A 16,531-nucleotide genomic window follows, 5' to 3' on the forward strand; every position below is an offset into this window, starting at 1 on the left:
GAGAGAGAGACAGAGCATGCGGGCAGAGAGAGAGGGAGACACAGAATATGAAGCAGGCTCCAGGCTCTGAGCTGTCAGCACAGAGCCCGATGCGGGTCTCGAACCCATGAACCAACCACGAGATTATGACCCTCTCTGCCACCCCTCCACTCGCACTCTATGTCTCTGTCTCTTTCTCTCTCCAAAATAAACATTTAAAAAAATTTTTTAAAAACAACAATAAACATTTATTCCTCAAAAAACATCTTTTTTAATGTTTATTTTGAAGAGAGAACAAGAGAGAGAGGGAGACACAGAATCTGAAGCAGGCTCCAGGCTCTGAGCTGTCAGCACAGAGCCCAATGCGGGGCCCGAAGCCATGAATGGTGAGACCATGACCTGAGCCAAAGTCAGACGCTCAACCAACTGAGCCACCCAGGCGCAATACCCATCCCCAACCCTCCCCTCCCTCCCACCCCCCATCAACCGTCAGTTTTGTGAACATATTTTAAAACTACCATAGCCAGGAAAACAAACCATTCTAGATATTGCAAACACACACACACACACAAAGGTCATACAAGCAATTGGTGCTCACCACTGGTGGGGCTCGCGGTGGTGAAGGTCAGGGCCAGGGGGGAATCGCACCACTAGCTCTCAGGTTACTTTACCACAGTTGCTCTCCATAGATTCAAAGCTGCTGCTGCCACTCGGTCAGGAAACTTCGGGAAGCCACTGCCGGGGTCACTACAGCCCCATGGCCCCAAGCCTGACTGGTGGGGAGTATGGACTCCAACATTCGGCCCGCATGTCTGCTGCTACAGAGGAGAAAAGCATGGCTTCCACCTCCTTCCACCTCCGCCTTCCAAATTTCACACAGGTACGCTTTATTGGCACAATTCTGCTGTCGAGGGAATCTGTCAACGATGGTTCGTGGGTTTCCAGGACCTGCAAAGAAGGGGCTAGAAATGGGTGTCAAGAGCCAACCAACATCATCCAGCAAACCCCTCCTGATGGGGGGGTGTTCAAAGGCTTTGTAAAAGGGGGGTGGTGTCCACGTGGAGTAACCTGGTGGTCGTGTTTCTAAGTCGGAAACCCTGAAAGGTGTCATTCTAGCTGGGCAGCAGGTGAGGCGCTGGATGCTGACGACATACACTCATCCCCAGAGGTGACTGGAGAAGCGCCTGGAGTTGATTCTTAGTTTCATCTCTGGAACGTTCTCACTGGAATTAAAGCTGGATGGACTATTGGCAATGCAGTATCTGAGAAAACATAGCCCCCATTCAAAAGGGCTGCCAGAGAAAAGATCTCCACAGGGAAACATGTTTTCTCAAAATACAGCCTTTGGACCTCTATACGCAAACATCCCTGGGATGCTTACTTAAAAAGCTGATCCTGAAAATAATTTAATTTCAAAGGCTGTTGGGGCACCTGGGTGGTTCAGTCAGTTGAGCGACCGACTTCGGCTCAGGTCATGATCTCACGGTTCTTGGGTTTGAGCCCCACGTCGGGCTCTGTGCTGACAGCGTGGAGCCTGGAGCCCGCTTTGGAGTCTGTGTCTAACTCGCTCTCTGCCCCTCCCCCACCCCCCTGCTTGCACCCTGCCTCTCTCTCAAAAATAAATATTAAAAATAAAAAAATTAAAAGGCTGATCCTGCACACCTCCCCTGATGAAAACAAACAAAAGCAGACACTACTTAAAGTAATCCAGACAGATTTCAGTCAGTAACATAGTATTGCAGTGCCGTAGGGGAAAGGGTTCATCGTGAGCAGGCACCCGACTGGGATTATTACAGAGGTGATGGGGTATTTCACAGGGAGAATGAGGGACTAGGGAAGGGAATGAGTGGGGGGCTCTATAATCAGAAGTGAAAGATGACAAAAAGCAGGAAGGGACGCTGGCCCATATGAGACCCATCTGGCTTTGCTGACACTTCTCAAAGTTAAGCTCCTGCCCTCTCACAGAAGCTGGGAGACAGGGGCCCGATCTTCAGGCGTTGGCTGGACTCAGCAGCCAATCCTTTAGACAGCCGGGAGTTTTGCAGGCAGGCACTTTAAGGGAGGCTAGGGTCCTACTAGGGATGCGGCCACGAGCTGCCAGCAACCACGTCCGTGTTTGTTCGCCTTCACAGGCCAAGCAAGGTCGAATCAAGAAGAGGGCTCGGAGGAGCCTGGCGAGCATTTGGAGAAAGAATCTGTCACCCTCCGAACCCACATGCCCACCCCTCCTGAGCCCATCCCCCAAACAGAGGGACCACTTTGACAGGCCTTTTTATGCTCACCAAACGACTGAAGTAGGACAAGGCGGACGGGGAGGTGGGGGAAGCAGAGGTTCTCCGGCTTCTTCAGGGCTGGAGGTCGGCAGGGATTTGGGGGTGGGAGACGAAGGGCAGAGCAGATTGAGGATGACCAGGAGGCTCAACTGGATTCTTAACCTGGGAGTCCCGACTGGTCATGCTGGCCGGCTCCTGCCCCCACGGAGGTCAGGGCCTCTCAGTCCTGAGGACCACCAGGCACGACCAGCTCTGGCTCCTGTGGTCCTGGTGGGGGTATGTTGTTGAGACCTGGGGGATGGCGTGGAGCACCAGCTGGGGGGCGGGAGCACACTCATTCAAGAAGAAGAAAAGTCCCGAGGCCCAGAGCAGAGGCAGGAATGGTGCTTAGGCTGCGTGTGTTTCCAGGGCAGCGGCAGAGAGCGGTCTGGCGCCACACTGTGGAGGAAATGAAGATTTCAACGGTACAAAGGCCTCGTCTGGATGAGGGCTACACCCCAGGGTGGTAGAGCAGGAAAACAGAAGGAGCCTGGCTCCCTGACATAAGAGCCACCGAACCAGCCCCAGATCCAGTACTTAACCGGATTATCATATGAGAGATCAAGAAGCTGCTTCTTAAAAAAATTTCTTTTCAATGTTTACTTATTTTTGAGAGACAGAGACAGAGCATGAGCAGGGGAGGGGCAGAGAGAGAGGGAGACACAGAACGTGAAGCAGGCTCCAGGCTCTGAGCCGTCCGCACACATCCCGACATGGGGCTCGAACCCATGAACGGCAAGATCGTGACCTGAGCCAAAGTCAGACACCTGACCGACTGAGCCACCCGGGTGCCCCCAAGAAGCTGTTTTTTAATTTAACCCACTGTTGGGGCGCCTGGATGGCTCAGTCGGTTAGGTGTCCGACTTCGGCTCAGGTCAGGATCTCACCGTTCGTGGGTTCAAGCCCCACATCGGGCTCTGTGCTGACGGCTCGGAGCCTGGAGCCCGCTTCAGACTCTGTGTCTCCCTCTGCCCTTCCCCCACTCAATCTCTGTCTCTGTCTCAAAAATAAATAAACATTTAAAAACAAAGGAATTAAAGGGCGCCTGGGTGGCTCAGTCGGTTAAGCATCCAACTTCAGCTCAGGTCACGATCTCGGGGTTCGTGAGTTTGAGTCCCACATCGGGTTCTGTGCTGTCAGCCTGTCAGCACAGAGCCCGCTTTGGATCCTCTGCCCCACTCTCTCTGCCCCTCCCCCGCTTGCACTCTCCCCCCCGCCCCCCGAAAAAAAGGATTAAAAAAAAAGAATTAAAAAAAATCACTTAACCACTGTTGTGTTGGGTCTCTACTGCAGCAGCTGAACCTGTACGTAACCTGATAACGGAGGGAATCCATGTATCTGTTATCTTTTGCCACAACAGTGCTAACTAATAGACCATCCTCAAAACTCAGAGGAGGCTGGGAAACCGATTCTCACAGGTTGGCCGTTACCGCTGTACTTTAATGCCCTGCTGGCTGGATCGGCGCTGCTTCTCACTGCTGGTCTTTTCTCCCTGTGTTGCTGCCGGGACCCAGGCTGAAGAGGCAGCGGCTACCCAAGAGAAGCGTAAGAGAGCAAGCAAAAGAGCCATCGGGCCTCTTCGAGCCTAAGCACGGAACCAGCCCCCAGCCCCAAGCCAGGGGATGGGAAAGTACACTGTGGCCACGAGGAGACACAGCAGGAGCGGGGATGCGGGGAGGGCCCATAATTCTCTCTCCCAGAATGTGACAGAGTCCTGGGTCAGAGGCTACAACACGGTGGCCCTGCTCTTCTAGGCGTCACCTACGAATGGCGCAGAGTGAAAGACAGCGTCCGTCCATGTGAAGACTCAACCGCAGTTCTCTATCAGGTCAGGAGCCCTGACAAGACAAGAATCACATCTCCTTCCTCTTCCCAACGCCTAGGGCCAGGCCCTGCCCTCAGGGCTGACTCAGGGAGATTACTGGGTGAATCTGAGACCATTTCTTCACTCTCTGCGTCGGATTCCTTATGTGATACAGACTGACCTCCTAAAGGTCAGCACACAGTGCTAGGGGTTTGCCCGCAAAGCTGCAAAGGGACTGTGCCATTGGGAACTGAGATGTGTACCTAGGTCTGTCTACACCGCATCCTGGATCCACTGCCTGCCAGAGGGACCTCCAGAAGAAAGGACTTCTACAAGTTAAATATCGCAGACTTCACACTCCAAAGGAGAACCGTTTGAAGAGAGCCATGGTTAACCCTGACGAATGCCACCATCACCACAGAATTCCAGGCACCGGGCATGTGGGTAGAAAGCATATTTTAGGGCAGTGACTCATGGTAAGTCGTTTCCTCCAGTCCCTAAAACGGGCTATTCAATGTCAAGCTGTCTCAGGCTCAGGCTGATAACAGGGCAGCCATAGGGGACCTAGTGGGAGCTGCGTTGTCACGGTCCAAGTCTGTACGCACCGCTTGTATAACCTGCCCAAGTTCACAAAGACAGGATATCAGTCGCCGCTCTTTATGCTCCCAGTGAAAGAAATCCAACTAAAATATGCTTAAGCCAAAAATGTCATACGGTGTATCGGCTCACATAACCGGGAAGCCTAAGATCTTCAAGCTGGCCGCATCTAGCGCTCAAACGTCATTCTCTCCCCAACTATCCCTCAGTTGTGCTTTCCTCCATGACGGCTTCAGGCCACAGGATGGATGCCCCAAGACTGCAAAGATAGTCCTTAGTAACTCCAACTCTCCACTGAGGTTGAGCAAGCCTCATAAAGGAAAGCCAGTCTTCAAAAAGCCTCTGATTGGTCTGCTTGGACCCTGTATCTGGCAGGAGGAGACCCTGATTGGCCAGCCATGGTCAGCGTGCACCTGCAAGGTGGGCCTTAAACCAGTACTTAAGTCTCTGCTAGGGCACAGGAACTGAATAGAAAGTCAAGAGAGGGGGTTGTCTCACGGCAAGTTGAGGGGGCGAGGTGACAAATGGAAGACCAGACATTGAGGCTAGATTGAACTAACCCTAAGCCTAAACTTTGAACAGGCTTTCACACGTTCATAGATGCTATTGTGAGTAAAACACAAATTCACTTAAGAGCAGGAGTGCCTTCATAGTAACTTTTGGTCTTTCTGTATTTTTTGTCCCAATTAATAGATATCGAAAGGATCCCTACGATCACGAGCAGGTCCGAAGACCATTCTATTTTTTAATATTAGAAAGGGATTCTTAACTGCAGATTAAGAGAGAGAGTAAAGAAAGCAAGAAGAGAAGGGAGCCAGGAAAACCCCAGCCCAGGAAGCAGCGAAGGAAGGTTCCAGGACAGCAGCGTATGACAGGTCAAGGAGGTAGCCGAGGGAAACGGCACTAACTGTCATGCCAGAGCACTGGAGCGGAGTGGAGGAGTGATCGTGGCGGGCAGCACAGAAAGAGAAGGAGAAGAAATTAAACCCCGGGGGGTCAGGGGACAGAAACGAGTGCCATCGGACTACATGAGCAAGCTCTGCGGTGAACAATGCTTACCTAGTCACAATTCTGCAACCACTATCAATCATGGGGCAAGAGTGACAAAACTAAACCCCAAGAATGGAATGGGTGGGGGGTGTTAAAGACCTAACTCCTTGCCTGTGTTGCTAGGAAGTCCACAGATAGCGTCTAAAATGGGTGAATCAGAGCACCTGGGTGGCTCAGTCGGTTGAGCGTCTGACGTCAGCTCAGGTCACGATTTCACGGTTCGTGGGTTCGAGCCCCGCATCGGACTTTGTGTTGACAGCGCAGAGCCTGCTTGGGATTCTCTCTCTCCTTCTCTCTCTTTCAAAAAAAAAAAAAAATTAAAAAACTCTTTTAAATGGAAGAATTAAGAGCTAGAAACACAAGATAGGTGGAGATAAGCACCAGAAGATCCAGCGAGAGGTAAGGAGGACCGAGGACTGGCGAGCTGGCCCAGGAGGGTGGGGATGGTCGAGGCAAGAAGCTGCTGCGGGTCATTCTGTTTCCTCACCACTTCATTTCGTACTATTTGAACTGTAAACTATGTGTGATAACATTTGGGAGGCTTAAAGAGTCCATTCTTTTGTCAACGGCACCTCAAAGCTGTATTTGTGTCCAACTTTATTGAGATAGAATTGACACATAATTTTTACGAACCCTTTAAATCCATTTTTTAAAGAGAGTGGGAAGAACCAGCTTCCTGCAACAGAAGCCATGAGAACATTACCTATTCCGGTTTCAAAAGAAATGGTGGCATTAGTTCTGCTTAGATGATTTCGGTCAGAGACCAAGTAAGCATACATCTGGGGTTCAAACAAGAGAGGCTCTCACTCCAGTGCTCAAAGACCAGTTAGAAAACGGAGATCTGACTGAACTGGGTAGGTACGAATTAGCCAAAACTGTAACAATAATAATAATAATAATAATAATAATATAGCTAGTTATCCTCAAGTGCTTACTTCAGACCAGAAACCGTCCTGAGGATATTATCTTATTTAATCCTCATGGCAACTGATATTTTCCCCAATTTACAGATGAGGAACTGAGGCTCAGATAGTTTGGGGAACTTCCCGGAAGTCACACACTCTGGCCCCTCTGCCTGAGGCAGAGGGGCCTCAGCGTGTTGTGATTTACTTCTCTTTTCTAACCACCAATCAAACTTAGAAGTTTCTATCTCTGGTGCCATCTCGAGGGGCCTATGAAAACCACTGACTGTGGCAGTGGTCTCAGGCCCACACTTGCTGGGTTGTGCTGGGCCCTGCGCTGTCTTAGGGAAGGCCTAGAAAACAGTATGGGGTAGAGCCGGTATTCAAACCTAAGCATTCCCGGCTCCAAAGCCCACTTGCTCGGCCACTGAATTATGCTAGTTCTCCAGCTAGAATCAGAGCTGGGTGAGGATCCCACCTGTAGTAATTATGAGTTGTATGGCCTTGGGCCCCCAAGTTCCTTAACCTCTCTTAAGCCTGTTTTATCATCTATGCCATGGGGATAACAATGGTGCTTACCTTCAGGGTGGTTGCTAAGGATAAATCAAAATTCCTATCTGGCAAATAGGAGCCTCTATTTTCCACACCTGTTAAATGCCTTGCCCTTCAGCTCCTAGGTTAAGGAGAGATTCTCACATTTTCTCACCCTTCAGATCCACGGGTGGTAGGGCAAGAGACAGAAAAGGTTTGGGTCAAGGCTAAATACTTGGACCTCATCCCAGAGTGACTCTCCAGGGCAGGGGCGGGGTTCAGGAATCTACACCTTAGACCCCCGAGAAATTCAGATGCCTGCAGTCCTCCTGCCTGGCTTTGAATGACTATGCGTAGTGCTTGAAATCTGACAGACCAGTGCCTTTGTGAGCGTCTGAGCCCTTCCTGCACTGGCCTCCAGCTGTGTCTGTGCCTCCTCCCTTTCCCCATTGCCCAATCTGTCTTTATCTCCCCCTTCCATTCTAAGCCCCCTCCCCTTACTCTAGCCTTACTTCCTAGCTTCCTCTCCACCTCTCCGTGCACCCTCCCCTGAGCTCAGTCTGCATTCCTACCCACCGGCCGTTTCTCTACCAGTCTCTTCGCAGGCATTGCCCTTTCCTGTGTCCACCCGGAAGGCTCAGATAAAAGTTGCTTCCGCCAGGATAACCTTCAAGGCCTCTTCCCTGGCACCATGGCACTTTGCACGTACCTTTATTATTGCTCAAATAACAGGGTAATGGGAGATTTTTTTTTCCGGCCTCAGATTACCTGGTGGACTCGTGGCCCACGAATGGTGGAAATGTGCGCCAGAGTAAGATGGAGAGAGGAGGACAAGCCCGTAGACTTTGCAGAGGGGCCGAGAGGCCTGAGAAGTAAGAGAAGACCAGGAGACAGGGGCTCCTGAAAAGATAGATAAGAGATTACCATGCGGGGTTCCCACAGCTTTTGCAGACAGCGGCTGCGCAAAAATTCATTGGAAGAACTGAGGAATGTTGCTGGCTCCATCTGGGGGAGGGCATGCTTGTATCAAGACACTGATGCTCTTGATGTGCTATAATTATAACCAGAAACACTATCCTTTTGCCCAGGAAACTGGATTTCCCAGTAAATTCCTTACTTTCCAAGTTGTTTAACGCTAAGATAATGCTTTGCTTCTGTGTCCTTATTTATTTATCTTTAACGTTTATTTACTTTGGAGAGGGAGAGCACAAGCGAGGGAGGGGCAGAGAGAGAGAGAGAGAGAGAGAGAGAGAGAGAGAATCCCAAGCAGGCTCTGCACGGTCAGCGCAGAGCCCAATGCAGGGCTGGAACTCACAACTGTGAGATTGTGACCTGAGCCGAAGTCAGACACTTAACCGACCGAGCCACCCAGGCATCCCTCCGTGTCCTTATTTCTAACTTTCTGTTCAACTGTTAACCATACTAAATGTACTCAGATTCATCTAGTCTAAAATCGAGGAGAGGTGGTTCTCGCTCCTAGAGACAGAATTATTGAAGAGGCAGCCCGCACACACTCAGGTGCCACATCTCCAACAGCTGGTTTTATAAATGGAAACAGGCACTGGGACCCCTTCTTCTCCCCTTCCCAGAAAGGCTGATGGAGAGCCTGGCCCAGATCAGTGGAGCTTTCTTCCAAGAACTGTCCCGTTCCCAGACCAGCCCTGTAGACACCCCCAAAGTCCCCCTGGACCTGCAGGTAGCAGTACCTCTCCACCCCAGTACTCACCCCACACTCAGGCCCTAAGATCCCACTTGACCTGAGCCTGCAGGTATGAAGTGTCCAAAGCACAAGACATCTGTCCCCACCCCCACCAACACACACTCTTGACCTTTTGTTCTGGGTCCATGTGAAAGAGAAATGTCAACTCTACCAAGTAAAGGAAACAAACAACTTCCTGGCTAGATGAGAATAACCAGAACCTTAAGCTTCATGCCTGGGGGCTGACGGGTACCTAAAGGTGCTCCCTTGGTGATAGGGGTGATCAAAACCTGTATGCTTGTCCTGAGAACCACCAGGCGGGAAGCACCAACTGCACTGATGCCCTCAGGGAGGCAAAACTAGGGTAGACGTTATTGGTCCGATTTTACAAGTGGGAACCTTCCGGGCAGGAGGCCAACAGACAGCCTCCGTAGACAGCACGGTAGATAGTGCTGTGCCCAGGCAAGGTCGTGAACCCAGAAGGCGGCCGGGATCTAGTGAGACGCAGACACTGCTGGGGGCGGGCAGTAGGACACGTTCCGCCCGACACTGGTGGGCTAGCCTGGTGGCCTCGCCTCTTCGTGCGCATCTCGGGTCGCAGAGTCCCCAGCCTCCCAGATCACTCACCTGCTCTGGAGCTGGGAACTTGGGCTTTCCTGAGCGCTGGCCCCGCCCCGAGGCTCCGCCGGCCCTGCGCTGGGCTCCGCGGTCCGGGGGCGGGGCCGGACGCCGAACCAACGTGATGGCGTCAGGCGCCGCGAGCGCCGTTTCCTGTTGTCCCTGGCCCGGAGGCCGCAGCGCCTGGTCGGAGGCTTAGGGGCTGCAGTGGCCAGGAGTGCCCCGCGCCCCCTCCCCGCTCCCTCTGGTGAGTTAGGGGTCAGAGGGCGAGGAGGGTGAGAAGGGGACGGCGGGGCCGAGACGAGAACGGGCGATGGGTCACCAGCCCTGTCCGTGATCGCAAACCCTTGGTTGCTTTGAAACTGTCCTGCTTCAGAGCCTTTTCCCTGCCCGGCCTGAGCCCCGCACCCTACCCCACTCGGACCCGAGCCTTCAGCCCAAACAGCCAGTGCTGACCCGTCCCCTTCCTCTTCTCCACCCGTGACCCGAGCCCAGCCCTTACCCTCACCCCTTCACCACTGGTCTTGCGTAAGTGCAGCCACACTCGACCCCACGGTAGCCCACTTCCAACCCCTAGGACAGCCACTTCCCTCCGCCTCCCTCTAACGCATCTCCTTCTCACCCCTCAACCCCTTTGGCAATCCCAGTGCTCCACGCAAACCTCCTCGAGCCCCCCCTCCCCCTCCCCGTCTTTCTGGCTTACCCCTTTTCAGGCTCAGCTTTCTTATCCCAGCCCCCCTGCTCAGCCCCCCAAGGTCTGCTCAGCCAAAACACCCACCTCCCCCCACTCATTTAATACCTACCACTACAGTAGATGCCCTATTGCGCTTACCCCCCTCTTCTTGATAACTCTGATCTCAGCCCTATCTCAAGTCTTGTATGTATCTTCTTGCCCTCACCCACTCAACCCCTAACTTCCAAGCCCACCGCATACTTTCTTTCCATCCCCAGCCAGCCTGAGGACACTTCATTCCTGAGTCTTTGCTAAACCACCCCCCAACTCTTGCTGCCCTAGTTCCCACCACCCCTACCCAATCTTGTTAGATTGACGTCTTCCTATCCCCATTTCAACTCTTCATCCCAGCTCTGTGCCCACTCTTCCCTTGATGTGGTCCCCATTTGATCTGAGAACCTAGTGCAGTCCCCTGCCAACCCCACCTGCTTTCTCAGAGCCAGGCACTTGCCGAACACCTCAATTGAGGCAGGGCCTCAGATGGTAAGTAAGTGTGGAGGAGTAGAGATCCTTCTCCCGTGGGTCAAGTGCTTTTCCTGGATGTCAGGCCCCCTGTACCTGTCCTTAAGGATTGTATTCCTGGCATCCATATTACATTACTCGCGTTGGCTGCTGGAATGATAGGTATCATCCAAATACCTGGAAGGTGAGGGAGCTACTCATTCAGCTGGGGCAGTGGAAGCTTATCACTTCCTTTTGGGTGACGATCTGGAGAAACTCAAGCGGTTCCACTGTGTGGGGTTGGCTGTGGTCACAGAATCATGTCCATGTGCATTGCCCTGCCGCTCAGAAAGGACCCTCACCCAGTGCTCCTCCTGGCCAGAACTGGTTGTAGATTAGTCCCGCTACCGAATGTGCCAGAGGTGACGTTACATGTTGTGAAGAGTAGAGATGAGTGGATCCTGGGGACGCCGAGGCCTCCGTGGAGGCTGTTGAATTGCTTCCTCTTTTTGCAGGTGCTGGATCATTGAGTTTTGACCATTTTGATTACCCATGAACACAGAGAGTCAAGTTATCTCAGAGTAGCTAGACATTCTTGAGGCACCCAGGCTCCATGGTTAACATTTATAATCTCCTGGGATTTGGGGGTGCACATCCCCTCTAAGTTCTGGTGACCAAACTCCAAAGGATTGGCCACTTGACAGCCATTGTAAAGGACCCCAAAGAAGACCCCTTGTGTTTGCTTGCATTTATAGTCTCACGCCTTTGAGAATCGGATGTCCTTTTACCTTCAATATCCCCTTCCGTTAAGGTGTGATCTCTGAAGGGTTTCAGCCTGTTGGCAGCTTGGTGTAATGGAAGGAGTTCTGCAGTGACCCCACCACTGAGAAGTTGTATACCTCAACTTCTTACAGTCTGAAACGGTCTGAGCCTTTTTATTTTACTCATCTGTTCATTCAGCAAGTATTTTGTGAGCACCACTGTGTGCCGTGCACTGTTTGAAGCATTAGAAAGACAATGGTGAATGAGTCAGGCAAAGGTCCTGCTTTCATTCACTCAGAGTTTGGTCCTTGCCAGAATCTTAAGGGATCTGGGACAAGAATATGGGAGAGATGGGTGTTGTTGGATGGAAGGAGGGAGGGAGGAAAGAAAGATACCCAGTGTTCCTAGACCTCACATTTCTGGCCTCACCCACTAGCCTTTGGACTGGGAATCACGAGCTAGAAGTTGCTTGCCCTCCAGCTGATATTCAGTTGCTTTGTCGCCCTACCCACTCCCCCCCCCCCCCACACCCATCCCACCCCCCACAGGGCTCTTGTCTAGAAATCCAACTTTCTTCAGGTAGAAGGAGGTGCTGTTTACTCAGCACTCACATGTCTGAAGTATCAGCTGTCTTTCTGAATCAGAAGATAACTTTGTCATTTGTTTCCAGCTGAAAACCCTGACTCATCACCTGGTACAGCAGCTGGAGGGCTTAAACACCGGCCTGTTGTCGTGCATAGCCAGGTGCAGGATCGGAGTCAGGCCGTAGAGACGAGGCTGTCGCGGATGGCGGGGAAGTCTCTAAGAAGAAGAGGTTGCTGTTTACTGATGAACGGAGTGTTTCGAAAGTGGTGAAGCCAGGTTATCCATTTCTTCTTCTAATGTAAGTCTCATCTGAGTCCTTCTCCTCTTTTCGTTCTTCCTTAGTCTCTGGAGGAAGTGAAATTGGATGTTTATAGAAGGCCAGGCAGTATCACGAAGAGAATCAACCCCAACGATTCCTTCCTGTGTGTTGGAACATTTGAGGAGGGACAGCTCGGAAACCTGGCTGCCATGGAAAGGACCTGTGGTCAGCTAGTTGGGGCCACAGATCTGATGGGCAAGATTGTTTCTTGTCAGTGTTAGGCCTTCTTTGATAAGGTGGAGCTTCTGAAGAGTCTGTGAATAATAAGTTTGCCTGAAACTCTTTGAACCAAGGACCTGGGACAGTATGAACTGACGAAAGGCACAGAGCTTGGAATGAGAAAATTCTGTCCCTCACCTGAGGCATGTTTCTACTGAGCCTCAGTTTTCTCTTCTGTGAATGAGGGATACTCATCCTTCTCTCACAGGATTGTTTTAAGAATTAAATGAGGATAGAGAATGAGATCCTGTGCCAGAGTGAACCAATACAGAGGGGCAGAGGTAGACGAAGGGTGACTTAAGAGTTTCCTAAAGGCACACGGCACTCACCTTTTCTGCTCCACTGTATCAGGGATGTTTGAACTCTCTACTTGCTCTCTTTCTTCTGGGTCTCCTGAAGACCCACCCCTCTTTCGTTTGCTTCTTGGTGTCAGTGAAGACAGCTCTGAAGATAGAAAGTGAAACCAGTCCCATAGCATGGTAGATGGGGGTCTGGCTCACCCAAGGAGCCTGCTGGAGTGCTGACCTAGCAGTCAGGAGACCCAGAGCCCAGAGATCTCACATCGTAGATGGTCGTGGTCCTGCCTCTGAGCCATTTCCTGCCTTCCTGAGGCGTTCTAGAACCGACAGGCCTATGTAGGTAGGGAGCTTTGGCTTCCTGCAAGGAAAGATGTGCCCGGAACTTTGGCCTGACCCCCACGTCTCAGTTCTGTTTTGTGAATTGTCAAGTGGCAATTCTTCTAGGTTTCTCTGCACTGTTGTCCTTTTGTGACGTTCCCGACACTGTTTTAGGTCACAGTTGTCTCTTGTCTGGCCCTGCTCTGACCTCAGTGTCAGTTTACTTTGTTTTTTCAGCAGACCCTGACTTGGCCAGAGCACCCACTTAATGATAAGCCTCCCTCCCTCCAGTGAATATTATATTCAGTGAATTAGTTGATGAGGCCTCAATGGTCTTCCTCTTCAGATTGCTGAGGCCCAAGCCTTGAGGCCGGCTGAGGGAAGGGCAGTTTTAGGGCTTGAGGCTCTGTCTAGAAGGGCAGGCCCCCGGAATTGCCAGAGGGGATTGGATGCCAGGGTCTCAAAGCCAGCGAGCCTGAACGTGGCCTGCAGGGCTGCGTAGGGTAGCCTTGAAGAAACCCAGCCTCTAGGATCAGGCACGGTTTCAGGACCGACTCTATAGTATGTCCCCTTCTCCCGGTGCCCTGGTGGCCAGAGCATGGAGCTGGTCTCCAGCGAAGGGTCCTGAGGATTCCCAGTGGGTAGGAGCTGGGAAAGTGGTGGAGGGAGAGACAGTCTGATGGGCTGTGGCCAGGGGCTAGTGTTCCTCCTGTCAGTCTGTTGTGCGCTGACCAGAGCTGGTTTCGTGGGGGCCGTCCTCCACACACCTATCTGCCTTTGCATGTCCTTACTTAGGAAGGTCGGCGCTGGGTCCTGTTCACCCTCTGCCGGATCCAGAGGCCAGGGCTTGAATCAGAGCGTCTTTCATCATTTAGGGCCACCCTGCCGTTCTCCATGCCTCACTGTTCGCCTGTAAACCTTTCCTGCCAGACTCAACCCTGATGCTCCCTTGCATCCCGCCACCTGGGCCCCCAGCTGGAGAGCCCTCCTCCCAAGACTTCCCTGCCCCCTCCCCAGCCACCCCTTAGCCCTAGCTCACACCCGCCTCTTCCAGAAGGGTGGATGTCATCCTGGCCGAAGGTGGTAGAGCCCGCCACTGATCAGCCCTGGGATCTTGGGAAGTTCCCTGACCTGGGTCAGCTTTGATTTATCTGGATAATAAAAGAGCTCGCCTAGGGTGGTTACAAGGAATGAATGAAGCAATGTGTGTAAACAGTACAAAATCCATTCATCATGCCTCCATTTGATAACTTCTTTGGGCCATAGGTTTTTGAGAACAGAGACAGCGATGACCTATTTTTTGGTGTCCCTCCATGCTCGGCAGCGTGGTCACTAGAGATCTGTTTAGATGGGAATGTGCCTGCCCAATCCTGGTCCGTCCAAGTGGCTGGGGCGGTCCAGGCGAGCCAACAGCCACCCCCCGAGGCTCAGGTTGAGCCCCCCCCCCCCCCCCCACCTAAGCCACCCCCGGGGGGGTGGGGGGGAAGCCAGTGCCCTGAGGGATTTACCTGTGTACTGACTTCAGGTAGTTGAGCGGACTCATTCAGACAGTGGCCTTTGCCTATAAGGCTTGGCCACATCCAACCGGGGTAATAGATACCATTTATCCTTAGTACCGTCAGGCACTGTGCTGGGCGTTTTCCACATTCATAACCTCCGTTTGAGACGTCTGCCGTGGTGCCCCACCTAGCATGCCTAAGTGGTTAGTGGCAAATTGAGATTCGAACCCGTGTTGTTTCCCTTTAGGCGTGTCCCTGTGCTGCTCCAGCTGGACCCTCGTGCCTGGAGGGGAAGCAGCTATGTAGCAAGAGGCCCTCCCTTTGGAAACTTCCTTCAGTTGTGCTTGTCCCTGCCGAGCTGGCAGACATCGGGCTGGCACAGGAGTCAGAGGCTCCGAATGTGAATTGTGAGCCCCTGCTTCCTGGTCCACGTGGGCTCTTGGCACCTCCAGCGGCAGCATCCCCCTCGCACCCTTAGTTCTGTATCCAAATCGGCCCCTCATTCCCTGCTTTTTTGTGCCAGCGTTTGGTGTGGCATACAGAGGCCTCTCCATGCCCTGATTAGGGTGGACCCACCCACGGCACATAGGATTCCCCACCTCCTGAGATTCGAGCCCTCAGATTTCTTCTCTTCCCTTGTTTCCTTCCTTAAAATCCACTCTTGGCTTTTACTTTTGAATTCAGAGGCCTTTGCATTGCAGTTTGAGGAAGATGGGCTGACCCGCTGCCTGCTGGGGGGAGGGGGAGAATTGGCTGGGGGTGGTGAGCTGGAACCTGCTCATCTGGCCGCGCCGTCTGTCTCTGCAGGTGTCATGTGATTCTCCGAGGGAGCTGCAGTGTGAGCGGAAATGCTCTCGGTGGTGGAGAATGGACTGGACCCCCGGGCTGCCATCCCGGTAGGCAGTCGGAGAGGCTCAAGGGTGGGGAAGGGGGCACGGGACAGCCATGTCATTGGTCTTCCTCACTTTGAAATGAATGAGTACTGTCTGGAAAGCGAGGCTTCGGGCTGAGAAAGAGTTATAGCAGAAGCAGGCTCTGAGGAGACCCTGCCCTTTCTAGAACATCTTATTGGTGATAGAATGGGAATTGATAAAAAACAACGGATTTTAATAGGGGCTGCCTGAAGACCAAGGATTTCTCAAAGGAAGTCATACATATGGGGCGCCTGGGTGGCTCACACGGTTAAGCGTCATGATCGTAAGCGGCTCATGGTCTTGCAGTTTGTGAGGTCAAGCCCTGCATTGGGCTCTCTGCTGTCAGAGCAGAGCCTGCTTTGGATCCTCGGTCCGCTCTGTCTCTGCCCCCTCCCCCACAGGCACATACATGTATGCACATTCTCTCTCTCTCTCTCCCTCTCTCTCCCTCTCTCTCTCTCTCTCTCTCTCTCTCTCAAAAATAAGTAAACATTAAAAGAAGGGGCAGCTGGGTGGCTCAGTCGGTTGAGCATCCGACTTCGGCTCAGGTCATGATCTCACGGCTCATGGGCTGGAGGCCCGCATCGGGCTCTGTGCTGCCAGCTCAGTGCCTGGAGGCTGCTTCATATTCTGGGTCTCCCTCTCTCTCTCTGCCCTCTCCCTCCCATGCTGTCTCTCTCTGTCTCTCAAAAATAAATAAACATTAAAAAAAAGAAAAGAGGGCATTAGGGTGGCCTGGGTGCCTCAGACGGTTGAGCGTCCATTTGGCTCAGGTCATGATCTCACGATTTGGGAGTTTGCTGCTGTCACTCCCTAGCCCACTTTGAATCCTCTGTCCTCCTCTCTCTTTGCCTCTCTCTCTCTCTCTCTCTCTCTCTCTCCAGTCAAATAAGCAAACAATAAAAGAAGTATATGACCCATAAGTCATATGAAAAGATGTCTAACATCAA

General features: G+C 52.3%; 1 protein-coding gene and 1 long non-coding RNA gene across 7 annotated transcripts in view; one reads left to right on the forward strand and one right to left on the reverse strand.

Annotated features, from left to right (window-relative positions):
* Nucleotides 1-11,355, reverse strand: LOC144615416 (uncharacterized). Of its 3 annotated transcripts, XR_014137164.1 has the most exons (4): nucleotides 9,502-9,516; nucleotides 5,907-6,039; nucleotides 2,262-2,690; nucleotides 1-927 (listed from the first exon to the last, which is right to left on the reverse strand). It is a non-coding gene; the product is annotated as an uncharacterized LOC144615416 (long non-coding RNA). The 3 variants fall into 3 exon arrangements; XR_014137165.1 differs by lacking the exons at nucleotides 5,907-6,039; nucleotides 9,502-9,516 and adding an exon at nucleotides 10,865-11,355; XR_014137166.1 differs by lacking the exons at nucleotides 5,907-6,039; nucleotides 9,502-9,516 and adding an exon at nucleotides 3,558-5,900.
* The window catches only part of LOC144615415 (pleckstrin homology domain-containing family M member 1-like), a 20,460-nt gene continuing 13,554 nt past the window's right edge, over nucleotides 9,626-16,531 (forward strand). For 2 of the 4 annotated variants that reach the window (XM_078442365.2, XM_078442369.2), the window contains exons 1-2: nucleotides 12,223-12,311; nucleotides 15,475-15,563. In XM_078442365.2, the coding sequence (XP_078298491.1) occupies nucleotides 15,516-15,563 (48 nt within the window). In that variant the 5' untranslated portion in view covers nucleotides 12,223-12,311; nucleotides 15,475-15,515. Of the gene's footprint in view, nucleotides 9,740-12,220; nucleotides 12,312-14,914; nucleotides 15,075-15,474; nucleotides 15,564-16,531 lie in introns of those variants that run through there. The other 2 variants (XM_081794779.1, XM_078442366.2) reach the window with 2 other exon arrangements.

The sequence above is a fragment of the Panthera onca genome (assembly GCF_046562875.1).
Source record: "Panthera onca isolate mPanOnc1 chromosome E1 unlocalized genomic scaffold, mPanOnc1 haplotype 2 h2.Chr16_ul_3, whole genome shotgun sequence".
Lineage (NCBI taxonomy): Eukaryota > Metazoa > Chordata > Mammalia > Carnivora > Felidae > Panthera > Panthera onca.